Source organism: Ostrinia nubilalis, chromosome 14 (genome assembly GCF_963855985.1).
Source record: "Ostrinia nubilalis chromosome 14, ilOstNubi1.1, whole genome shotgun sequence".
NCBI classification, from domain to species: Eukaryota; Metazoa; Arthropoda; class Insecta; order Lepidoptera; family Crambidae; genus Ostrinia; species Ostrinia nubilalis.
In genome coordinates, this window is record NC_087101.1 from 5,332,176 (window position 1) to 5,358,862 (window position 26,687).

The 26,687-nt window shown below is 38.9% G+C and overlaps 3 protein-coding genes across 3 annotated transcripts in view; all 3 read right to left on the reverse strand.

Moving 5' to 3' along the window:
* Positions 1 to 8,971: 8,971 nt before the first annotated feature.
* LOC135077936 (uncharacterized) lies at positions 8,972 to 9,891 on the reverse strand. The gene is made up of 3 exons (XM_063972465.1): positions 9,645 to 9,891; positions 9,268 to 9,562; positions 8,972 to 9,026 (listed from the first exon to the last, which is right to left on the reverse strand). The coding sequence occupies exons 1-3, from the start codon at positions 9,820 to 9,822 to the stop codon at positions 9,002 to 9,004; spliced, it is 498 nt and encodes a 165-aa protein (XP_063828535.1). The 5' UTR covers positions 9,823 to 9,891; the 3' UTR covers positions 8,972 to 9,001.
* A 6,706-nt stretch (positions 9,892 to 16,597) lies between these two features.
* On the reverse strand, positions 16,598 to 18,361 carry LOC135077819 (zinc finger CCCH domain-containing protein 14-like). The gene is made up of 4 exons (XM_063972358.1): positions 18,055 to 18,361; positions 17,468 to 17,539; positions 17,051 to 17,311; positions 16,598 to 16,828 (listed from the first exon to the last, which is right to left on the reverse strand). The coding sequence occupies exons 1-4, from the start codon at positions 18,074 to 18,076 to the stop codon at positions 16,647 to 16,649; spliced, it is 537 nt and encodes a 178-aa protein (XP_063828428.1). The 5' UTR covers positions 18,077 to 18,361; the 3' UTR covers positions 16,598 to 16,646.
* Positions 18,362 to 18,889: 528 nt separating this feature from the next.
* The window catches only part of LOC135077999 (zinc finger CCCH domain-containing protein 14), a 28,961-nt gene continuing 21,163 nt past the window's right edge, over positions 18,890 to 26,687 (reverse strand). The window contains exons 9-12 of the mRNA XM_063972541.1: positions 22,305 to 22,445; positions 20,986 to 21,629; positions 20,396 to 20,566; positions 18,890 to 19,181 (exon numbers count right to left, since the gene is read on the reverse strand). Of these exons, the coding sequence (XP_063828611.1) occupies positions 18,973 to 19,181; positions 20,396 to 20,566; positions 20,986 to 21,629; positions 22,305 to 22,445 (1,165 nt within the window). The 3' untranslated portion in view covers positions 18,890 to 18,972. The remainder of the gene's footprint in view (positions 19,182 to 20,395; positions 20,567 to 20,985; positions 21,630 to 22,304; positions 22,446 to 26,687) is intronic.

Consider the following 26,687-nt stretch of genomic DNA (forward strand, 5'->3'; position numbering starts at 1 on the left):
TATTATTGTGAAAAACTATGAGCAAATAATTGAATACATATTCAGGGAGTAAGGTAAGTATTGTCATTGATGAATTTATGTGGATCAGAATTTTGAGATGATAATTAATTTATTAATAAAACAATAAAAGGTTACAATTAAATTTTATATTCTCATGAAATTTACTAACTAACTAAGCTATGTACATTAATTATGTATAAATAAACGCTACTTAAGTCGTAACACGGGGCAGGGGACTGGCGGCTGTCGCGCTCGCAGTTGGCGCTGGTATAATGCAAAAATCTGTGGAAGAAAAGAAAAGGGCATTAGTTACTGAAAATAATAATGCAGATGAACAGCAAAACAAATAATTGCAGCGAGAGCTTTGATACTAGATCATAGCGACGGATTAAACGAAGACAAAAGTGTGTACACTTACGTATGGATGGAGCTCAGGCGTTGAGTCTGCGGAGAAGCCGCGGGTCTCGCGTCAGTCTCAGAGGCTGAGGCATCGCGTTGGGGGCCGCCTGTGCGTAGGGGAAGCCGTGACGCGGGCATTCAGCGCCGAACAGGCACGGCTGGTACGGCAGAACACGGGCAGCACCATTGGCAATCACCACAACGCCACAAATAGGTACGTTCCTTCGATAATTCTATAGAATTATCCTGGGATGCTGACATGGTGGCGTTTCTAAGGTTTTGTTTAGGAGCTTCACTCTGATGAATCAACGTGAAATGAATAAGCTGTACCCGAACCCGTCTTTATCAGCTCATTAGGAACCTGAACGAGTGACGAATTCACCCAAGCGCAAGAGCCAATCAGGGCACGCGCAGCACGTGCGACGGAGAGCGCGATAGTGCTGGGGGCAGTGAAGGCTGGGAAAGAGATAGCTATAGAGCTAAGAATAATGAAAGAGAAAGTGTTAATAATGCGAAAACTCTGAACAAATAATTGGATTAAAACTACTCAGGGAGTGAGGTATTGTCAGTGATGAATTTATGAAGATCAGAATTTAAGATGAAATTTAATAATTTATTTATTTATTCATAAGAATAAAACAATAAATTAATTACAATAGAATTTTATATTCTTAAGATATCCTTACTAACTAAGCTATGTACAATAAATACAATAAATAATAGCTACATGAAGTCGTGACTTAATCCACTGGGCAGGGGACTGAGGCCTCAGCCTGGAACTTAGCGGGCAGCGGGGCGGCGGCGGCGGCGGCGCGGGAGCGGCAGGATCTTATGCGTAAAATCAAATAGACCGGTTCTCGAAAACAGCGGCGCGGCAGCGGCGCCGGAGCGGGCAACGAGCGGGCAGCGGCGAGGGAGCGGGCAACGAGCGGGCAGCGCACTCCTTCTTTTGCCTACAATAAATCGAGCGTTAGGAATAAATTTGAATCGAAATAAAATTGTCGCCGTTGTTCAGACATTTTGTTTGCGAATAAAAACAAATATCTCGACAACACAACCCCGAACACAACACTTCGCCGCTAAAGCGCCGCGCGAGCTGCCCGCTTGTTTCGAGAACGGATCTGCGTTGCCCGCCCCGCTCCAGCGCCGCCGCCGCTCCCGCCCCGCTGCCCGCTAAGTTCGAGGCTGAGGCCTGACGGCTGTCGCGCCTGCAGTTGGCGCCGGTATGATGCGAAAATCTGTGAAAGAAAAGGGCGTTCGTTACTGAAAATAATGATGCAGATGAACGGCAAAACTAAATAATTGCAGTGAGAGCTTCGGCTTTGGTACTAGATCTTAACCATGGATTAAATGAATACATACTGTTTCGTACCGAAATGTATTTATTAGTTTCTTAATTTTAGTTTAAGATAAAACAACACAAACTGGAAGGAATTTGCTCTTTTTCTTAATTGCATTTTTTAATCACAAACTGGCAACATTCTTTCCAATCCTATGGAGCGAGGCTCGCGATTGCGATTGCGACGCCCCCCAGTGACGCAAGAGTTTTGAGTTCGGAAGGACGCCCGTGCGCATCAGCGGTGTGTTCTTTAATTCGGCAACCACATAAGCGTTTGTCAATTTCCAAAATCAAGTGAATCTAATGAGTGCGGGATCCAGCCCCTATGGAACTATGGTCTTTCTCATCAATATGTGCTAATACTTCACAAACAAACTGCATTTCGGAGATACGCCGGGCCCGGCTGAGCACGCGGCTGGCACTGTGGAAAAGAGGTTTGTTCGCCGTTTGTTTTGAAAATTTAGTATAGCTAACATATTATTTGTTGGTCCTTCGAGCCGGATTTTCATTTTCCTTCCAATTGTGTAGTTTTATCGTAATTTGTAGCGTACATACGTACCACATTTTTCATTCCACGTGCGACCATCTTTGTAACGCAAAATGGCGCAATCGAAAGTGGAAAATGATTCCAAGACCTCATTAGATTCCAATAGCGAGAGTAGTAGTTCATGTGTTCAGGATATTTTCGAGCGAGATTTAATTTTAGACGATTTAAAGAGAACATTACAGTTTGCAACTACAGATATTCAAAAATTCATTTCACGTACCAAAGATTTGTCAGCTCTTCAAAGAAAGTTTAGCAAATTGCAAACTAAAGTCGAAAAGTCTCTCATTAAATCTAAATCATTCAATAAAGAGGAACAAATCAAAATTAGAAACGACTTCGACGATTCATATTATGCAATTGTCACTCAAGTAGATAAATTAAAACAATGTCAGGAGCAAAGCAGACGAATGAGTCGTCCCTTTGCTAATTCAGAATTTTCTAGTAATGCTAAATTACCTACTTTGCCTTTGCCCAGTTTCTCTGGCGAAAGCACAGAATGGAATTCATATTTCGATTTGTTTTGTTCTCTCGTTCACCACAATACTGCCTACACGGATGCGGAAAAGTTTAGGTATTTGCTTCTTACGTTAAAAAATGAACCATTCAACCTTATAAAGTCCATTCCAATCACTGATGCTAATTATTTCGTAGCAATACAAATATTAACTTCACGTTATGAAAACAAAAGAATCATAGCTTCGAATCATCTTGATAAAATACTCAACATTCCATCTTGTAACGTAAAATCAACGAGTGATTTACGTAACTTATTAAATACTTTCCAAGAAAACATTAAACCTCTTGAAGTAATGAAGTTTCCCACCAGTGAATGGAGTTTCATTTTGTTACACATTTTACTACGTAAAATTCCCGCATCTGTTCGTAAGCAATTCGAGTTATCATTGTGTTCACCTTCAGACATTCCAGAGGTCAACACATTCATTTCATTTTTAGAGCGTGAACTTGTCGCTGAGGAATTTTCTAACGATAATTTCGGGCAGTCGAGTAAAATTATTAACAATAAAGGCGGTAGATTTGGCTCACAGTCTAGCTCGCGAGCGGCGCCCCCTAGCGGCAATATGGCCGCCGGTCATCGACAAGCCTTCGCGGCGAACTTCGCGCCGCAATCCTCTGACGTGTCAGGCAATACTCAGCCTAATCGGCATAGCGATAAGACACATTGTTTGTTATGTGATGCTCAACATACGTTGACGAAATGTTCTAAGTTTTTGAATCTTTCAATAAAAGATCGATTTTATTTTATTAAAAACAAAAGTGTTTGTTATAATTGTTTACATCTCGGCCATAACGTGAGCCAATGTAAATCCAATTTTTCGTGTAGGAATTGTCAGAAGCGCCATCACACATTAATTCATTTTGACAATAATGTAAACAAAGCGTTCGATCCGAGTAGCGGTACTAATCAGTCCGTCCCGCTCCCGCTCACGGCGGAGTGTAATAATGTTGTCTCTGTTTCTACGACTGATGCCCAGCTGACTTTAACGTCAACTCGAGATAAGGAAAACGATTCTATTGTGCGTACGAGTACGGTGCTATTGTCTACGGCACTTGTCGATGTTTATATTGATGATCACAAGTTATCAACCGTGCGCTGTTTAATTGATACGGGCAGCCAGGCTACTTTCATTTCGGAAGCGTGTGCACAACGTTTAGGTATTTCACGTAGACGTGTGAACGTTCCGTAAGTTTATGGAATAAACAATAACAAACCGGTTTACCCTAAGGGAGTAGCTTCTTTCTTCATAGCGCCTAGAAATCAATCGCAACCTTCGATTCATGTTGATGCATTGATTTTGCCCAAATTAATTACAACACAAATGCCTACTTGTCAATTACCTTATACAGGGTGGTCTCATATTCAAAACTTAACTTTAGCTGATCCGAGTTTTCATACACCACAACCAGTGGAAATGCTTTTAGGTGCTGACATTATTCCTCAAATTTTATTGCATAACACAATCACGGGTCTACCAGGTTCACCAATTGCTATGAATAGTATTTTTGGTTATTTATTGTTGGGTAAACTCGATTTGAATTCATCGATTGAGGTTTCTCTTCCGGTCCAGGTGTGTCACAGCTCTGTTAACGACGACTTTGACCTCCAGCGATTTTGGGAATTAGAAACAATTTCTGAACAAAAGTCTCTCACTCCTGATGAACTTTTGTGTCAATCTTTTTTTGAAAACACGCATACGCGTAATGAGTGTGGGCGATACGTGGTCGCTCTTCCCTTCAAACCTGACGCACCGCCCCTCGGCGAGTCGCGGGATATTGCTATTTCTAGATTTCGTAAATTAGAGTACAAACTCGAGCGCAATTCGCAGCTCAAACATGATTATCACGCGTGCCTCCAGGAGTACTTAGAGCTCGGCCACATGGAGCCCGTCGATAGTCCAGCAGCTGCAGGTGGTAGCTATTATATACCGCACCACGCCGTGGTCAAAGAATCTAGTGAAACCACCAAAACCAGAGTAGTTTACGACGCAAGCTCTAAGACTACAAACGGTTTTTCTCTAAACGACAATTTGTTAATTGGTCCAAAGCTTCATTTAGATATTGTTGATGTGTTATTAAAATTTCGCATTCATTTAATTGCTTTCACAGCTGATATCAAACAAATGTATCGTAACATTATGATTCGTGAATCGGATAGGGATTTTCAGCGTATAGTGTGGCGCACCTCGCCCGAGGAGCCCCTACGCGATTATAGACTTTGCACTGTGACCTTTGGAGTTAGCTCATCGCCCTATCTTGCTCTTCGCACCATTCAGCAGCTCGCTCATGACGAGGCCGCACGCTTCCCGCGCGCATCGCAGGTCCTCATGCGCGACGTATTTGTAGACGATGTCGTATCGGGTGAAAGTGATGAGTCACGGGCTCTCGCCCTACAACAAGAGTTGATAGGTATTTGTCAATCCGCAGGTTTTGAGTTGCACAAGTGGCATAGTAATTCTCCCGCCCTACTTCTCGGTTCTCAGCCGACAGTTTCTCATGGTGAGCGGTGCGAAAGTGTGCCCTTCGCACACATGGAGAATGACTCATCCACTAAGGTCCTAGGTATGCAGTGGGACCCGAACTTAGATACTTTTGGTTTCAGTGTGAAAAGTTACTCTGAAAAATGTACAAAGAGGTCCATTCTTTCAGAAATTGCACGTATTTACGACCCTCTCGGTCTTTTATCTCCAGTGACTTTATTTGCAAAACATTTAATTCAATTATTGTGGATTTCCTCTGTGGACTGGGACGAAACCCCACCACAAGACATAGTCGATTCGTGGGCTAGCTTTACAAGTCAGCTCCCACTATTATCTAAAGTTGGCTTTCCGCGTCATGTTTTCCCTCAAAATTGTAAATTACAGCTTCACGGCTTTTCAGACGCCTCCGAAAAGGCATACGCAGCATGTGTTTATCTCCGCGCGCAGCGCGAGGATGGTAGTGTGTGCGTGTCCTTATTGTTAGCGAAAACACGCGTCGCACCTACGCGTCGCGTATCTATTCCCCGTCTCGAACTGATGGGAGGTGTTTTGTTATCACAACTTATTAAAAAGGTGTTACAAAATTATAGTGATAAAATACAAAGTGATCAAATTTATACTTGGTCGGATTCAAGTATTGTTTTAGCATGGTTGCGTTCACCGCCCCATGAATGGAAAACATTCGTTTCAAACCGTACTACGGAGATATTGAATATTGTCCCCGCGGATTGTTGGCGGCACGTCCCGTCGGCCGACAACCCCGCGGACGCTGCTTCGCGCGGCATGTTACCCGCTGCTTTCTTGTACCATGAGATGTGGTTTCATGGGCCTCGCTGGTTGAGCGAGGATGAAAGTATGTGGCCTGTTCCAAAGCCTGTTCTTCCTACTGATGAAGAAAAGCGTAATGTTGTGTTGTGTTCGAGTACTTCTACTCCAAACGAGGACGTAGAAATTATTTCACGTTTTTCTTCACTCGGTAGACTTGTTCGTGTTACGGCTTTGATATTTCGTTTCTATCACAAGTGTAGAAAGGTCAATATTTCTAGTTCAAAACACATTACTGTGTCAGAGTATAATTTCGCTTTGAATCGACTTATACGAGTTGTTCAACATTCAGTTTTCAATGATGATATTTTGAAGATTTGTAATGGGCAATCACCATCAAATCAATTAAAACGTCTTAATCCTTTTATAGATTCAAACAAGTTGCTTCGCGTTGGCGGTAGAATTCATAAATCGCTTTTATCTTTTGAGTCAAAACATCAATTGATTTTACCTAAAAAACATCCTTTAACTTATTTACTAATTGACTTTATTCATGTTTCAAACTTGCACAGTGGGGCTCAAAGCACCCAATATACACTTTTACAAAAGTATTGGATATTATCCAGTCGTGACGTCATCCGCCAACGCATTCATCGATGCGTCCGTTGTGTTCGTGCGCGCCCCGCGCACACGCAGCCGTCAATGGGTTTGTTGCCCGCAGCTCGCTTGCGACCGGCCAGACCATTCATAAAAACTTCGGTAGATTTCGCAGGTCCATTTTACGTTCGGGCAAATAAGGTTCGTAACGGTAAAATAGTTAAATGTTATGTAGCAGTTTTCGTATGTATGAGCGTTAAGGCTATACATTTAGAGATCGTTTCGGAGCTTTCCACAGAAGCGTTTTTAGCTACACTTAGGCGTTTTGTTTCGCGACGCGGTTTGTGTACCGATATTTATTCAGACTGTGGAAAGAATTTCGTGGGATGCGATAGGTATCTTACGGAATTGTATAGTTTCTTGCGTAATGACGTAGTACAAACTACGCTCAATTCAAAAGTTCTTGGTCAAGGCATCACTTGGCATTTTCAACCCCCATACGCTAGTCATTTTGGTGGACTATTCGAAGCGGGTGTTAAAAGCTTTAAGCATCATTTTCATCGTGTGGTCGGCACACGAACTTTGACATATGACGAGATGCATACGCTCTTATGTCAAATAGAGGCGATTCTCAATTCGCGCCCACTTTGTGTTTTAAGTGCAGACTCAAGGGATCCTCTCCCTTTGACTCCATCACATTTTTTAATAGGTGAGCCCTTAACGTCAATTCCTGACATTTCTTTACTGGATGAGAATCCTAGCCGCTTAGTAAGATGGCGTCTCATCCAACAGTCCACTCAACATTTTTGGAAGAGATGGAGTCTTGAGTATTTACATCATATTCAACAAGCAACCAAGTGGTTTAGTAATCGCGGTGCCCCGATTCGTGAGGGCATGATTGTGGTGTTACGTGAAGACAACGTTCCTCCCTTGCAGTGGAGACTTGCGCGTGTTCACGCCTTACACCCAGGTCCTGACGGGATCTGTCGGGTCGTTACTTTACAAATTGGACAGTCGTTCTTCAAACGAGCTGTAGTTAAGATTTGTCCTCTTCCTGTTGAGTAGGGAGTAGGTAAGTTTTGCATCTAAGTAAAGCTAGAGTAGTTTTAGGTTTATAGTTAGGTTTCACTCTACAAATAGCTTAGATATTTGTAAGTTTCTTATCGTAGGTTTTGTCTTGTTAAAAGATACTCGGTACTTTTAAGGTGAGCGGTATGTTTCGTACCGAAATGTATTTATTAGTTTCTTAATTTTAGTTTAAGATAAAACAACACAAACTGGAAGGAATTTGCTCTTTTTCTTAATTGCATTTTTTAATCACAAACTGGCAACATTCTTTCCAATCCTATGGAGCGAGGCTCGCGATTGCGATTGCGACGCCCCCCAGTGACGCAAGAGTTTTGAGTTCGGAAGGACGCCCGTGCGCATCAGCGGTGTGTTCTTTAATTCGGCAACCACATAAGCGTTTGTCAATTTCCAAAATCAAGTGAATCTAATGAGTGCGGGATCCAGCCCCTATGGAACTATGGTCTTTCTCATCAATATGTGCTAATACTTCACAAACAAACTGCATTTCGGAGATACGCCGGGCCCGGCTGAGCACGCGGCTGGCACTGTGGAAAAGAGGTTTGTTCGCCGTTTGTTTTGAAAATTTAGTATAGCTAACACATACTTACATGTATGGAGCTCACGCCGTGCATCTGCAGAGGAGACGCGGGTCTCGCGTCAGTCTCACAATTACAAGTGTGTGTACACTTTAAAATTATCACTCCACGGGATTTTACTACAAAACTTTTATAACGGTAAATAAGATATTTCCCGACGTTTCAACTCGGTTGCAAGAGTCATGGTCGCGGGCAGACTGAAGAGATGCGGCGTCGTCAGCTCCGGCGCGATTAATTTTCTTCACCCACCCGCATTTGCACAATTTTTTCGTTAGTGGTACAGTCAGTCCGACAAACTACACTAACAGTGTCCGTATGCAAGTGTGTGTGGAGTCAGGAGGAGTACCTACCTATCTACTTTCTGTTACTATGTTTTAAATAAAACAATATAATTATGTGCAGTTTCGATCCTATTTTTAATAAAATTAATTTACTAAAATTAATTTAGTCACTTCTCAACTTTGTGACTAGAATTTATGTTATTGATGAAGTTGGGTTAATCTGAGTAGAAAAATGTTGAGCTGTGTGGTGTACGATGTACCTACATGTGTGTGTGTGGTTTATTATAGTTAATAAATAAAAGAATTGCTTCAGATTCAATTTTATATTCTTAAGGATAACTAGTTAGATAGTAGTAATAATAATAGTAGAAAAACTAGTAATAGTACATAGTATAAATTAATTGCTTCATAAATCAGCACCTGGCGCGATGAGGGATTCTGTGGAAGAAAAGAAAACAGTTTTAGTATATTACTTAAATTAAACAAAACAGATGAGAGGCAGAAGTATTATTTCAGAGAGAGCTTGAACTTTAAAACTAAATCATCATCCTATTGGTAAAAATCACTTAAGTGTGTGTAAAAAAAAATATTTCAGGCCAGAGCCCATAGGATTTCAATAATAATTAGATTAAATCAAACAAAATAAGAAGAGAGAAAAAAAAAGTAGTGTAATGCTTACACGTAAATTGAACGGGCTATGCGTCGTCGGAGATGGCGTGGGTGACGTGTCAACTCGGAAGTCGCGTCAGCGACGGCGGCTCGATCAATGTGTCGGCGGAGGAGCCTCGGACGTCGCATCTGAGGTGTACGGTTGGGCGTCGCCTCATCTGGAGCCACGTGTGATTCAGTGCAACCACGGAGCGGGCATTCCGCTCCGTACTTGCACTGACGGTGCTCCAGATTGCACACGTCGCCGACGCGGTACTCAGGGAATTCTTTGCAATTCCCCTTCTTTCCCGGTAGGGGCACATTTTCTGTGGGCAAAAAGACAATAGTAAAAAATGTCGGTTAAGGTAATAGAAAAAAAAATTAAAGTGGATAGAGTAAAATAAGTACCTTTTTGGAATTCGTCCAACCGCAGGTGCAACAACGCCTCCGTCAATCTTTGGCTGAAGCTAATTAGCTTTCCTTCATCTGGCCGAGCCGGAACAGCTGCTACTGAAGCTACGGCGGTAGCTTGAGTAATGTCTCCATCGCCACTAATCTCCTCGGAATAAACTTGGGTGGCTGACATGTTGGCAATGAAATTCAACGTGAACTTGAACTGAATAATTTTACCCGAACCCGTCGTTAAGGGCTCATTATGGTATTTGGATTAGCGATGAACGTAACAAAGCGCACGAGCCAATCAGGACACGCGCAGCGCGTGCGACAGAGAGCGCGATAGTGCGGAGGGTAATGAATGCGGGGGATGAAATAGCAATAGAGCTAAGAGATAGAGATAGTTTAAGACAATGGCTAAAGTGCACGTGCCTAAGATTGCGTGACACTAGAAACGAGTAGGAAGATTAGGATTTGTATCTTATACATGTATGAAAATAATAGTGTTTGAGTTAATAGTAGGTACCTATTAATTTTAATAAACACAACACATCATCATTTCAACCACGGGAAGCATTACTGCTACTAAAAGCTGTGGTCCCAATATTCTTCCCTGCGGTACCCCAATGGGAACCGGATGCATGTCGCTATCTATCCGGACAATTTGCTTACGGTCAATGAGGTAGCTCCTGAACCACCTTATAGGTCTCTCCCTTGATCTCGTAATTTTCAAGTTACCCTAGAAGTAGGTATAGGTATTGAATTGATACTTTGTCGAAGGCCTTGGCGAGGTCCAGAAACACACCTAGACAGTGACAATTTGTGTCATAGGTACCTTGACACACCAGAAATGTCATCTGCTTCTGCAGATGAACAGCATCCTCCGTGTATAGGCCCTACCTGAAACTATATTGCTAGTTCCTCAATAGGTTCTGTAACTATAAAGTCAAGGTTGCTTGACAAATGGTTAATAAAGTCCATGCCGAACGGAAAGTATGGCAGAACAGAACACACGCGCTGCCGGTAGCAACTTGAGTTGCACCATCAGTGGGCTGAGTGTGAGTTTGCGCGTTTAAAAATGTATAAAAATTTATCATTTCAACCACGAGAAGCATTAGGTAGTGCTACTAAGCAGCTGTGGTCCCAATATGCTTCCCTGCGGTACCCCGATGGGAACCGGATGCATGTCGCTGGTGATCCTATCTATCCAGACAATTTGCTTACGGTCACTAAGGTAGCTCCTGTACCACCTTATAGGTCTCTCCCTTGATCCCGTGATTTTCCAATTTGCCTAGATAGAAGTATAGGAATTGATACGGTGTCGAAGGCCTTGGCGAGGTCCAGAAACACGCCCAGACAATGACAATTTGTATCATACCTTGACACACAAGAAATGTCATCTGCTTCTGCAGGTGAACAGCATCCTCCGTGTATCGGCCCTTCCTGAAACTATATTGACGGTTCCTCAACAGGTTGTATAACTATAAAGTCAAGGTAGCTTGACAAATGGTTATAAAGTCCATACCGAACGGAGAGTATGGCAGAAGAGAACGCATGCGCTGCGGGTCAGAGATTTTGATCTCTAATGCTTGGAAAGAGATTAGAGAGAGAGAGCTAAAAGATTGAGATAGTGAAAGTGTTATTGTGGTGAAAAACTCTGAGCAAATAATTGAACACATATTCAGGGAGTAAGGTAAGTATTGTCATTGATTAATTTATGTGGATCAGAATTTTGAGACGATAATTAATTTAAGAATAAAACAATAAAAGGTTACAATTAAATTTTATATTCTTATGAAATTCTTACTAACTAACTAAGCTATGTACATTATTTATGTATAAATAAACGCTACTTAAGTCGTATCACACGGCAGGGGACTGGCGGCTGTCGCACTCGCAGTTGGCGCTGGTATAATCCGAAAATCTGTGGAAGAAAAGAAAAGGCATTTAGTTACTGAAAATAGAAATGCAAATGAACAACAAAACTAATAATTGCAGCGAAAGCTTTGATACTAGATCTTAACGAAGGATTAAACGAAGACAAAAATGTGTACACTTACGTATGGATGGAGCTCAGGCGTTGAATCTGCGGAGAAGCCGCGGGTCTCGCGTCAGTCTCAGAGGCTGAAGCATCGCGTTGGGAGCCGCCTGTGCGTAGGGGAAGCCGTGACGCGGGCATTCAGCGCCGAACAGGCACGGACGGTACGGCACAACACGGGCAGCACCATCGGCAATCTCCCCATCGCCACAAATACGTTCCTTCGATAATTCTATAGAATTATCCTGGGATGCTGACATGATGGCGTTTCTAAGGTTTTGTTTAGGAGCTTCACTCTGATGAATCAACGTGAAATGAATAAGCTTTACCCGAACCCGTCTTTATCAGCTCATTAGGAACCTGAACGAGTGACGAATTCACCAAAGCGCACGAGCCAATCTTGGCACGCGCAGCGTGTGCGACAGAGAGCGCGATAGAGCTGGGGGTAGTGAATGCTGGGAAAGAGATAGCTGATAGAAAGATGCTAGCTATAGAGCTAAGAGATAATGAAAGACAAACTGTTAATAATGTAAAAACTCTGCAAAAAATATTGGTTTAAAATGTAGGTACTGTCCTTACTAACCAACTAGCTATGTGCAATAAATAAACATTCGCTACTTATGTAAGTCGTGCCTGAACACACTGGGCAGGGGACTAATGGCGACGACGACCTACAAACATTATAATAAACGGTCAGAGCGAGACAGAAGGAGAAGAACAAATATATATTTCACACTACATAAATATAACTAACTTTCCCACCGGAAACATAACATAATTAACTTTCCCCCGGTACAAACTTGACCTTCATTGGTACCTTCAAGCTGTAGATCCTGGCTACACAGGAGTTGCAGTGGTGGGAACGAGAGGTGGGAATAGTCCCGTACATAAATATAAATAAGATGAAGGGTACACAAATTATTGATACTCAATTTAGAATGAGATAGCCTGAACTTACAAATACATCTGTTTCGTACAACATGGAAATAACACTTAAAAGACGGTACACGAATATTAATAAAATTGGTAAGCAAGATAGATTTGATAAGGACAGCAAGAAGTTACTATACATTTGTTTCACACAACATAAATATTACACAAAAACAAGGGTACTTCAATAAATAAATAAAAACAGATTACCGATATATAAAAATAAAAATATCTTAAAATATCTTAAAATAAAAATTGGCCAAGTGCGTGGTCGTTCCACGCGCAGTGTAGGGTTCCGTAGTTGTCCGTCATTACCACAATATATTTCAGAAGTAAGCAATTACTTCATCTAAAGTCACTTTTAATATTTTAGCGCACGCGACATGAGAAAATGTACTGCCTGAAAGAATCACACAACCTATTTCGATTACTATGGAAACAGCTGGGAAGGGGTATCTTTGTTCCACAATTACGTCGAAACTAATAGACGTAGACTAATAAATTTACATTCGTTTTGTAGAATAGCTCAAATACTAAAAATACAATGCAAATAAAACATACCTTAACGACCTGGTTTTTCTTGTGTTGGAAAATAACTGAAAAAGAAGTGAAAAAAGTAATGTATTTTTCTAATTAAATCCATTCTTACTGCCATAAAATGTATAAAACTTGTGTCTGCTTTCTTCTTCTACTAATAGATAATTTTATTGGCTATCGCATGATATAAAATATTTGCCTATTAATGTTAAGCTACACACGCTTTCACTTGTTTTTTAAAGAAGAGGTGTAAACTAAAAATTAAAAACTTAAATCGATGTGATTTTGCGAGAAATGGGTCAAGCCCCAAAGGACAATGTTTTTTCTCCATACATTGTTCGCCGTTAGATCAACAGTGCCGAAAAAATACTTTCTAGGTTCTAAATGACACAAATCTTTATGTAAGAACAATTATTCCTGGCGGACCAATTCTATAAACTTATTGATAGCATTATTGTTATCATAACCTCTTACTTACTAGTATTGTATTATAATATTGTATGCACATCGATTTGGGAGATGTTCTGTATTGTAGTTGTCGCAGCCAAATTGTATTATAATATTGGACGGGTTTTGGAAATAGCTCGGCGTTCCACTTTTATGATTTACTTACTTACATTTTGCACGTAAATAAATAACATGAATCCTATGTTTACTTTCCACTCTTGACATTTAACACGTGACTTACCAAACTAACTATCTCCATGGTTACCGTCTTAGTCTATGCATGACTAGGGATTGAACAACTTTTAATTGAATATTATTAACAATTCTCGATAATTATTATCGATTGAAAAATATTCGGTATTTGAATCGAAAGATATATTCAATTTTATCAATATCAAAATATTCAATTTTAATAATAAAATAAATATTATTTACTACCACCTATGAAATGTTCTGAAAATTGCCTGGAGCGCTCCCCCAATCCTGGATTTTCCCTTTCCAAGCTGAGAGGACATCATTTTGGTTCTATCGATACATTTTATAGGTACTTAATATTTGAAATGTATTACCAATTATTGTTATAAGCATTTTGAGTGAATAAAACTTTCAACTCTATTAGAACTTTAGACATTTCTCTCACTTTAAGCGGCATTGGATTTTTCATCGGATTTTGAAACTGTTACAGATATATTAAAGATGATCCCATATTTATGTCATTGTCAATATCAGTATTATGATCACAATTCTTTTTATTTTATTCATGACCTTTTAGACCAGTTGGACACATTAGATAGCTTCTTGTAGTATCGTGCAATATATTTTTAACTTTTAATTAAAATCTAGTCATACTGTAGCAATTTGGACGATTTATTTTATTTACAAGATCGGTATCTTATTGTCTATGATGACCGCAATCAACATCACTATTACGTGGATTCCTAACAATGAAGTACGGCATTGCCTTGTGCTGATTTTACATAGATTTTATCGACACAAATTATGGAACTTCATAGGATATGGAGCAGGCCACGCCCTAAAATGTCCGGATGTCGTCATAGTATTATGGAATACATATAAAAGACTTTTATTATTTCATTTTCCAATCCTCAAGTGTCCATTACAATCTAATTAATATTTATGTATTCAAAAAGTAAGAGATCAATTTTGATACTTTACTGCTGTGCCCAGGAATCTGAGGCCGTTTCTGACAATGTCCTTTGAAGTATTTTCATCGATAAAATTGTCCATAGATTACGCCCTTAAAGTTTGATCACTACATGCCCGGACACACTGTATAGATGAATGAAATTTTATAATACTAGAGTAAAACGTCTATTACTCTGGAACTAACTGATCTATCTTAACCGCTATAGTTTTCCTTGAAAGTTCATAAAAAGCACTATTATCATGAATTTTTCCAGATTTTTCAAGACAACAGTTTAGTTTTTAGAGGGGGGGGGACGCCCTACTCGGACAAAAATTGCCACTTTAAACATTTTGAAAACGGATCCCTAAATCGAAAAATGGTCTTAGAAACCCCTAAGCCATTTCAAGAGAGCTATCCAACGATACCCCAAACGATGCGGTAGAAGATGAAAAAAAAAATCATCCCCACTTTACTTGTAGGGGAGCTAGCCAAAAAAAAATTTTTTTCAAAATTTTATTCTACCGTTTTGTCGGCGTAATTTATATAGGTACCTACATACCTCTACAAAATTACAGCTCCCTAGTGCCAATACTTTCCAAGTAAAACCTCGGACAGACAGACACAGACCTTGTCAGTACTACGGAACCCTAAAAAGTCTAGTAGGGCAAAATAGCTCTCACCATCCAGTACGGCGGTGCTGCCGGTATGATGCGGATGTATGTCATGTGGTGTCGCCACAAGTACAAAACATTTGGCACGTTTTCAATATCTTAAAAAATTTAATTCTCAAAATAGCAAAGAGTTTGCGATAACAAAACATGCTTAACGCAATCCATTTCATTGGGGGAGGCCTATGTGCAGCAGTGGACGTCCTGTGGCTGAAATGATGATGATGATGATGAGATATGACAATGGGGTAATGAAGAATTGTGTCGGTTACAGAAGGCTTTTTGAAGCCGACATCTGAGATATCTTTGTGATGTTTTTTTTCATATAACAAATAAATATAAGATACTAGACAGAATTAATAAAATTATATAATTACTCAAATACAAAAGTATCGTCGCGTTTGCTAGCACTTAGCAGTTCGAAGTTCGTCGTTGCGTTTTAAAGGCACATAATCAGTGTTTTTTTTATTTGTATTGCGAGTTATTTAGGCGCGTAGGTACTGGTCTGATCCAAGCCAAGCCCAAGTCACTCTGTAAGGAAGAAAGATAATTTAACAATTTGATTCTTAATAGAAATTACTACCAAGGATTCATATTCGAGAACAATTAGATTTTTTTAAGGTCTGTGACTAAGGTCAGTATACCTAGAAGCTAAAAACTAAATTCAGACAATATAAAAGTTTAAATATTGAAGCTTTTGATTGAATATAAATACTATATTTTTATGACTGAGATTTTTCAAATCGGACTCGAGATTATCGCGATCAAGTAAAAACACTTTTCAGCTGTTTAATCCTACTAATATTATAAATGCGAAAGTTTGTGTGGATGTCTGGATGTTTGTTACTCTTTCACGTAAAAGCTACTGAACGGATTTTGATGAAACTTTACAGTATTATTATTTATAACCCGGAATAACATTTAACAATAAATTATCACGATATGTGACAAATTAAATTTTAAAGGGAAAAAGTTACGTTTTGGGATGTTACGACAATGCAGTAAGTACCTACGAGTATAATACTTATTGTCAGTTGATAATCAAATAAAATATGCCTTTCCTAGCACTAAACTCTCATTAAACATTAAAATCACATCATGTGCTAAGAATCTTGTTGGAAAATATGTATTTGATAACTGTCAGCCCTTAAAATAAAACAAGTGAATAAAATTCATTTTTATATTCTAAAAAATCCTTACATTAAGTAATATAATATGCTAAAATCTAATCTAAATACATATTATATAATTTACGCCGGGTGCCGCCAGTGAGAAGGCGGCAAGTCGGCATGGTAGAAGTTGCATTCCAGCTTATTGAGGCACGCTGCGCCGTAGCGGCAGGCCTTGGGATGGAAGAACCCACACGTGGGATTGCTGCACGAGGGGTAATACTTGCACATGCCAGGAGTGGGCGCGGCGATCGCCTTGTACGCTGCGGAAAACAACGATACGTTAGTTTATTTTGTAAACATAAATAGAGATCACTAGGAAGAATTTAGAAAGAAAAATGTTATTTAAAAATAAGACATTACGGGGATGAAAATTTCTATTAGGAACAAATTACTATTTTGTTAAAAAAGAGGCGACCATAAAGGAAACATACTAGAGTTAATAGAACAAAATGGACGATGTCAAATGTTACGGCATTACTTACATAGGGTGGGCTTAGGTGTCGCCGGTGGGGACACGTGCAACGGCGGGGACCGTTGCGGCGAGGCCTCGTCCATGTCCATAGACGAAGGCGCTTGAGCCGGCGGGGCCGATTGTGCCGACGGGGTCCCGTGTTCGTACATACAACGGGGTCGTATGCACGCGGCCCCGTATTTGCACCGTGGGTGCTGGTACGCACACACGGCGCGGAAGCGACACCGTGGGAACGTACTGCAATACACCGGCTTGCCGGCCGCTGTGTATACTGTAGACAAGCAAACATTATATTACACTTCTGTTCTAAAAGTATTAAAGAAATAAAACAAAGGAAAAACTAAATAAATATTAAAAATAATGCTATAAAAAATTTAGGTATATTATGTAAAGAAGGAACGGAAATAGCATTGAAAAATTAGCTTACCCTTCGGGAATACACTCGGTTTTTTCCCAGAATATTTCGCCTTTACCACACCGTGGCGTAACTGGAAACTATCTGAAAACAATAATTTTACAGAATTAATAATAGAAAGTACGATATTTATGAGAAAAATAGAAATACCTTTATTTAAGAACAACAAAAAGTTAATCCGGGAGTCGAACCACTAATGTAAATCACTTAAAAATATAAAATAAAATAATAAAAGAAATATCCTTGGACACTTTACACTGGGCTTCTAGTCCCAAACTAAGCAAAGCTTGTACTATGGGTACTAGACAACGGATATAAACATACTTAAATACTTTTTTTTGTAAATACATACTTATTATACATAGAAAACACCCAGTATGTTCCCAAACAAATATGTTCATGCACACAAATGTTTGTACTGTGCGGGAATCGAACCCGCTACCTCCGGAATAGTAGTCCGTTTCGAACCACTACACCAAACGGCCGACCAAAATATTATAAGACTAGCAAATAAACTATTCACTTCTCAAGTTAATATTTTTTCTAGCAAATGAATTCTATAAATAAAACAAAATAAAAATATTGCAATATAAACTTACATTTGTATACGGATTTATGCATCGCAGCTGTCTTCTTCGTTTGCACTTATTAAATGTCACTACTGTCTCACGAAACAATATGAACTGAATAAATTTTACCCCATCCCGTGTATTTATGCGCTAATAGGGGTACCTGGATTAGTGACGAGTGCGTTAATGTAAGTGCGACAGAGACCGAAACAGTGCTTAGAGTAGGAAACGCTAAGAAAGAGAAAGATAGAGCTAAGAGATAGTTAATGACAAAGAGAGTGGAACAGAGACAGGGATAATTGTTAGAGTAGTGAATGCTACGAAAGAGATAACTATAGACTTAAGAGATAGAGATAGTTAAAGAAAAAGTGCAAATGTGAAAACTGAGCAAATATTCTTTCTTTGGGATGAATATTGATGCGTGTTTGTATTAGATTCAGATCAGTAAGAAATGTCATCGCTTTTCTTCATAATCGTCATGACCATTTTCAATCATAACGATTTCCTTTATAATTTGAATATATGATTAATAAAGTATTTTGAGTACCTAGTAACTTACTAAAAATTATAACCCATTTGGTTTCACATTACTATGTAACATATACGTTACATTAACATTTTATTTTAAATATTTAAATACATCGGACAGTTTCAATCAAAGGAAAAAGTTACGTTTTGGGATGTTACGACAATGCAGTAAGTACCTATAGTACTTGTTGTCAGTTGATTCAAATGTAACATGCCTTTCCTAGCACTAAACTCACATTAAACATTAAAATCACATCATGTGCTAAGAATCTTGTATGTGCTAGAATCTTGTAGGAAATGTATTTGATAAGTCAGCCCTTAAAATAAAACAAGTGAATAAAATTCATTTTTATATTCTAAAAATCCTTACATTAAGTAATATAATACGCTAAAATCTAATCTAAATAAATATTGTATAATCTACGCCGGGTGCCGCCAGTGAGACGGCGGCAAGTCGGCATGGTAGAAGTTGCATTCCAGCTTATTGAGGCACGCTGCGCCGTAGCGGCAGGCCTTGGGATGGAAGAACCCACACGTGGGATTGCTGCACGAGGGGTAATACTTGCACATGCCAGGAGTGGGCGCGGTGCTGATGGACTTGTAGTTCGCTACGGGCACCACGTGAGACGCTGTGGGAGAAATCATCATGTCATCAGTTTGTTAATTCAAAATCAGAACACAGGTGGTATATATTTTATAGATAATTCATAAAATTACTGATTCCAAAATATAAGAAGATAAAACACATTGCGTAAGAGTGATTCAATCCGTCCATTAGTATTTTATGAAAACATATTTTTGAGTTAAGTGACTCATAAGTAAATGAGATAAAGATGACTCACAAGTAATTAATGCATTAAAGGGTTACCTTAATTAACTACTCGGTGACTTAATTAGCTAATGAGCAATAAAAGTAATACATTAATGAAATTACGAGTGAAATGAAACATGGTCGGTCGGTAAACAAATACTATAAAAAGCAAAAGTATCTTGGTCTGTGATTTATGTTTACGCACAAATAATGTTAAATTAAATTAATTTTGGTATAGCTAGCCTACTTACTAATCTTTTAATGTAAAACGTAAAATTATTTTTATTGCAAAAGTAAGCCATTGAGGGGATGAAATTTTGTAAGGGGAGTAAATAAGTCATTAAGGGGACGAAATTATAGTTATTATGGTAATATTTTTTCAATTTACATTCATATACGAAAAAATATATTAAATATTCTTTTGAAAATAAATCAAGCGTTTTTTATCGCGCAAAGAGCGATAAATGCTTTCAAAAAGCCCAATGGTGTCGGTGTCGTACACACGGCCACACTGTTAACTATCCATTTCCGTCTCGATCTCATCAAATGGTGATTCTTTGTGATAAACGAGATGACATGACTGGCAATGGGCAGTTAACACTGTTGCCGATAGTACAAGCAAAATATCTTCTTAGCTTAACGCAAGAGGTTGAAGAAAGTGCCAAGTCAGCCAAGGTGAATTGAACTGAGTTACAGTCCAGGCGGGCTAGGATGAAATCTTATCGATAATTTTAGTCGACAAATGTATGAGCTTATCCCGTAAAATCGATAAAATGGCGTAATAAACGCTTATCGTGGCACGCATCCTAGGCCTACTGGTTCAATAAATATTACATACATATGGTGGGCGTAGGCGCGGCTACAGGCGGGGTTGTTGAACTGAGTTACAGTCCAGGCGGGCTAGGATGAAATCTTATCGATAATTTTAGTCGACAAATGTATGAGCTTATCCCGTAAAATCGATAAAATGGCGTGATAAACGCTTATCGTGGCACGCATCCTAGGCCTACTGGTTCAATAAAAATTACATACATATGGTGGGCGTAGGCGTTGGTACAGGCGGGGTTGCGTGCGCGTAGACGCATCCACGACGCGTGCACGCGGCCGCGAACTTGCAGCGCGGATGTTGAAACGCGCACGCGCTTCCGTAGCGGCATAGCGGGAACGCGCGACACCATACCGGCTTGCGTTCTGATGTAGACACTGTAAAACAGTTTCCATGTCGTTTCATCTTTATTTAATAATCATAATATAGTTGGCCGATAGTTGGACCCGATTCTAATTAGTATGAAGCCCATAAGACTTAGCTTAGCTTAGGCGCAGACCACCGACTTTTAATTGGCCGATTGTTGGGCCCGATTCTAATTTGTATGAAGAATCGGCCAATAACTTTCATACATGTCCTTCTCTCCTTCTCCTTTCATACATTATCAGCCCGACTCAACTATGGGCCATAAAAAAATCGGTGGGTTTACCCCTCAATCAAATATGGCATTTAAGATTAGGTCCCAAAAACTAATTTCATAGGGGATGAAATTTTATATCGTTAGTAAGAAAGAAAAGAAAATTTACGGAATAATAAAATCTTGGAAATACATTGCACAAAAGAAGAAATTACTTACAAGGCGGCAACGCATCGTATTTGTGTGAGCTACTAGCCGTGGTGAGTATCACGTTGTTGTCGCTACTCGCGCTCTCCGTCCTCACCCTCTCCTTTACTACCTCCGTTTGTTTCTTATCCACATCGAATACTATAGGAGTCCTTCGCTTCTTCACTGGAGGTGATTTTTCCTCTACTTTCGGTGGTTGTGTTACTGTGTCACTTTTCCTCTTTTCAGCTGCCCTTAATATTTTACTATTTTCTTCTTTAGACTTTGACTCTTTCAATTTATCTTGTTTAATCACAACCTGAGTATTGCTTTCAGTACTTTCGCTACTGAGACGTTTTATCGGCGATTCTTTTGGTTCCTCGTTGCTTATTTCTGGAGTGTCTTTTTCTATCGATTTCACTTCTTTACTTTTAGGCGGAGAAGGTTCTGGAGATTTTTCTCTTATTTCTAGTTCTTGGGGTTCTTCTTTATCGGCCTCTTTTGGAGAATCTTTCTCATTATTGCTAGTGTCTTTAGCTTTTTCCGTTTCTTCATCATCATTGAGTAGACCTTCAGTCATGAGTTTTTTAGCGAGGAACGCATTGGGATTGAATCCATCCATGGTCACGATAAATTGAGTATTTTTGTCTTTGTCTACAGTTGGATTGTGGATATTTCTGCAAATAATTAAGTACAAATTTGGCACGTGTTAATTTTTAAGGTAAGAAAGGGAATTCTCAGAATAACAATGACTGCGATAAGCTCATGTTAACAAACAAAAAATAACATCCTTATCGCAATCCTTTTTATAAAGCTCAATGAGACACGGGGTATTATTTAAGAAAAACAATACACCCTACTTAGTAAGAAAGATAAGAGAATAACAAAAGATAAAATATGACAATGGGGTAAAAAAAGATTGTGTCGGTTACGGATATCTTTTGTTGGTGTTTTCTTTTAATTTTTATAGCGTTTTAAGTTTAGACAAAATTGGTTTATTCCAATTATTTGTACTGAAAAAATAAAATTTACTAAAAACTTAGTGTGCTTTCTTTACGGGAGTCTCATGTTTATCTAAAATAATGGATATTGTTCCCTACTTTTATCTCTGTGAATAAGGCAAGGATGCAAAGTCTCCCTGTATCGCAGGGCAAACTTGACGTTCACTGGTTGGATTTTTATTGGCGGTCAAGCAGATCCTGGCTACACAGAAGTTGCAGCGGTGGGAACGAGAGATAGGAAGGAATAGTCCCGCAATATCGATGGACAGAATCGATTATTGAACTTGCAAGGCCCTTAATATACATACATGATGTGATGCAATAAATAAATGAACATGAATATAAACTTACATAGTCTCAATAACAAGTGTGTCGTCTCGTCTGCTGGCAGTCCGAACTTCGTTGCGTTTTGAAGGCACATAATCGGTGTTTTTTATTTGCATTGTGAGTGATTTAGGCACGTACTCGTCTCGATCCAACTCACTAAACACTCTGTAAGGAAGAAAGAGTGACAATTAAAATCTTAATAGACATACTAAGGATTCAAATTGGAGAGTTATTAGATTATTTTATTAGTTCTGCAATATGAATACTGAGGTCAGATTACAGGACGAAGCTTAAAATTCGATTTTATACAAGCATAGATTGGTGGTGGTGGTGGTGGATGGTGATTTGATTTTGTTTGTTTGAATTTCAGTACATAACAAATCTCTGGACAGAAACTTTGATAACTACATATTATGTTGATTTTGAAATACACATACATACGCATATGAGACGGTTCATCAGGGTTCATCATAGTAATTTACCGATATACTATGCTATAACTTTACCAACCTATTCGATTCCCATTCCTTTACATTGTCATTTTTATTTTAACTATTACTTTTTGATTTAATAGTGTCTTAAATCCTATTGAGGAATTCTAGCACTACAATTACGTCATCTTTAGAGTCATGCATGCGTGTAAAAAAGACGGAAATACTTTCAAAATTACCACGTGCTATTTGATGCGTAATCGCATCATGTAAGAAAGAGACAACGCCACGTGCTTAGCGTTGTCTCTTTCATACACGATGCGCACGCATTACGTGACGTTCCCAGGCGCTGCATACGCACAGTTGATCGCTGCGCGTTGCACGAAGAAGACGCGCACGGTTCAAGCGGTCCTGCGCTGCCTACCAGATGCTTCCCGCACCTTCAGATCGTCGGTCCACTGAGTGGAAGGCCGGCCTACGTTTTCTAGTCTTCAAGTTCCGGTCAAGCTGCCGCTTGCTGAATAATATTCTGCTGAATATTTCTTGTTCGAACGACGAACGTTAAAACGTTCTTTTCAGAACGGCAAGGATATTATTTAAGCGAGACGGGAAGAAGCTCGCAGAATAATATTCTATTCTCTGTTTCTTTTTCGAGTCACACAAGACGAATACTAAACCGTTCTTTTCAGAACGATAGAGCACGTAGTTCTCAATATTATTCAAGTGAGATGGGATATTCTCATCTTGTTGAATATTATTTATTTTATTCTGTTTCTTTTTCGAGCCACAAAAGACGAATAAGCAAACCGTTCTTCTCAGAACGATCTCAATATTATTCGAGCGAAGAGATTCTTGCTGAATAATATTCTATTCTCTGTTTCTATTTCGAATAACACATGAAGAATATTCAACATGTTCTCTCTCCTTTCATGACTGTTAAGCGTTAAGGCTTGGTATTTCTTCTAAAGTAGGTATTTCGCGCTGTCAAAATCTGCGCGCGCAATTCTTCGTTGAAAACAGCGCGTCAAAGAGCTCCCGCCACAATTTCCAGCTACACAGTATAGAAATACGCAGTTGGTTAGGTTAGGTTGACTTCCTTCCCTTCAAGCGTCACACAACACTTTCTAATAGAAATCATATCCAAGTGATACAAATTAAAACACCTTTCAGACTTTTTGGGAATATATTCTAGAATCGAATAAATATAAAATATAACTGCAGAAGTAAACACGGTTCAAAGTGGCCGTGGCGTCGCCCGACCTTCTGGAAGTTCTGCACCGGCTTAAAGAATTTCAAGATTACGTCACCCGACCTATCGGTAGGCCCTTGGGAGCTTGAGCGATTGGAATTTTTTTTTATGATAAGTTACTCTTAGTAGCGATTATTTAGAGCTTGGATAATAAATTTAATTATAGTTGTTGCAATTCACGAAGCTTTGCATGTGGTTAATAACATTAATCAGTATAGGTACGCATCAATTTTGTTCAGTCTCTTTGTTTATTAATAAATAAAAATATCATACTAAAATTGCAGAAACATATTTGTTTGTATTAGTCTGGGTGTTTTCTTTCTATAATATGTATGACGTATGTACGGGGTTCTGTACCTATCGAAAATTGCTATGAGCATCACACGCGGTTACCTGCGTACCTCTGTGCACTCATGGGAGTTTAAGCAGAGGTCCCTAGAGTTTGACTTTGAGCTTTGTTTATAGTCATTACGAAGCAGACTGATGGGAAACTGCACTGTCTTGAATTCGAAAGGGTAATTTGACGGTGTTTGGGGAATTCTAGGAATAAATACAGAGTCTCCTCATTGAGATTGAGACATTTCAATTTGAGATTTCACTGGACATTGAACACAATCTGAAATGGAGTTTTCAAACACTTGTAAAAATAAAAAGTAATTAAATCAAAGGCACTAAGTAGTATTGATATCAACTTCGAAGAAAATGACTGCCAAAATTACTTTCTACCCGTTCCACACGTCTTTCATGAATAATATTAAGGTATTGTTAAACTAAATTTCAAGTAGATTGAACCAAGGAATCAGTTTGTCCCATACAAACTTTGCCCCCTTTTTTCACCCCCTTCATTTCATGACCCCATTTCGGAAAATCTTTTCTTATGAGATGCCTACGTCATAAAAAGAACACACATTCCAACTTTCAGGTCTCTACGATATCCGTCAGTCATTTAGGACAAAGCATTTTTATTAGTTGTTCAAAACTCTATCGTTCCAGGTATGTCATTGACAGGAGGGCGCTACTATCTTAATGGGTTATTCATTAGTCCACTTGACATTTCAGAATCGTTTGACTTTAGATACCTAAGCGATTTGATATTCGGAGTCTTTTAATGAAATCAAGTTCTGAAATAACTTGAGGTGTTGTACCCGATCAAGCTTTTCATTGCAGGACAGTTAAATAGTTTTATTAAGTTTCTTCTCTAAGTCTTAATTTGTCAGAGTAGGTAAAGGCTCCATGAGAGCAAAATTTAGCTTTATAATAGTTTTTAATTTTTTCTTGAAATATTTGACGCCTTGTAATCTCTTATAATCTCTCGTTAATATAGGTCCACACAAATAAAGAATGTTTGACTTCGACTTTACTAATTATGCTCTTACGTAATTATAAATAAACTAGCTTTCCGTCCGCCGCTTCGCCCGCGTGCAATTTTTTGGTTTTTATATAACCTATTACACTCAGATATAATGTGGCTTTCTATTGGTGAAAGATTTTTTAAAATCAGTTCAGTAGATCCCGAGATTACCCCTTACAATTTAACAAATATACAAACACACAAACTTTACCTCTTTATAATATTAGATTATAGATAGGTAATTTGAAACCCTATTTTGTTTTATTCTTTTTTTTATTTTAAATATTTCACGATCCAAACTAATATTTACTGTAAGTAAATGCTAAATAGTAAATATTAGTTTGGATTGTGAAATATCCTACTAATATTATAAAGGCGAAAGTTTGGATGTCTGGATGTCATGATGTCTGGATGTTTGTTACTCTTTCACGCAAAAACTACTGAACGGATTTTGTTGAAACTTTACAGTATTATTGTTTATAACCCAGATTAACATTATGACGATATGTGGCAAATAAATTTCAATAAATAAATAAGACGTGTCTAAAAGCGCCATCTATCGTCATTGGTTAAAATCTACAGCACTGGACAAACTACGGTATGACGTTCGTAAATATTCATTCGGGGGAAACCGTGAAACGCCATCTATCAACATGGGTAAAATGAGGTAAAACATCATATCTAACGGGGGTAAAACGAGGTCCACGCGAACGAAGTCGCGGGCGGCCGCTAGTTTATAATAGGTAGCTTTCCCTCCGCAACCTTATTGGTATTCCATGTATGTGTCTTTTAACTGAGTTCTGTTAAACATTTCATGTAAAATTTGTCGAATCATAACTCTATTTACATCTGCATCTGTAAGCAAGGATTCATGTTCTCCAGCCCAGATGCCGAAGTAAACAGAATCGTCTTTCAGTGACGTGCAGCTGCCCCTATATTTGACCCACTGACCTAATTTTTTATTATTTATTTGTGTCAGTGTGCTCTTCTAAAGAGTGAAGACGATTGTATGTAGGTACTATTAAAATGTAATTTTAACTCATTGGTTTTGTCTCATATTTGAGGAATGTATCATGAGTAGAGTCTTCGTTTAAAAGGATGCGAACGATTTAAATTTCAATAGGTAGACAAAATTGATAATTTTTAATTATCAAAAATTTAAGCTTTCTCCAGTAACACTGATATTATTATACTGTGACTCATCAAAGTCATCATTGTCAAAAATATTGACAAATCGCGAACTGTCACGGCCAAAAAACTGACACGCGTCCGTCCTCCGTAAGCGCCACCGCGCGACTGATTGAGATTGTCCAAGCCGTCATGGGCGATTTTTTCCACATTTTTTAACATAGTAACTAAATAAGACGCAATATAAA

Coding starts and splice junctions, on each gene's coding strand:
- LOC135077936 (XM_063972465.1), bottom strand. CDS start 9,822: ATGTCAGCCACCCAAGTTTATTCCGAGGAGATTAGTGGCGATGGAGAC. Junction 9,563..9,644: donor GTTGGACGAATTCCAAAAAG/GTACTTATTTTA, acceptor TTTTGCCCACAG/AAAATGTGCCCCTACCGGGA. Junction 9,027..9,267: donor ATAGCCCGTTCAATTTACGT/GTAAGCATTACA, acceptor TTTCTTCCACAG/AATCCCTCATCGCGCCAGGT.
- LOC135077819 (XM_063972358.1), bottom strand. CDS start 18,076: ATGCATAAATCCGTATACAAAT. Junction 17,312..17,467: donor ACCGAGTGTATTCCCGAAGG/GTAAGCTAATTT, acceptor GCTTGTCTACAG/TATACACAGCGGCCGGCAAG. Junction 16,829..17,050: donor GACACCTAAGCCCACCCTAT/GTAAGTAATGCC, acceptor TGTTTTCCGCAG/CGTACAAGGCGATCGCCGCG.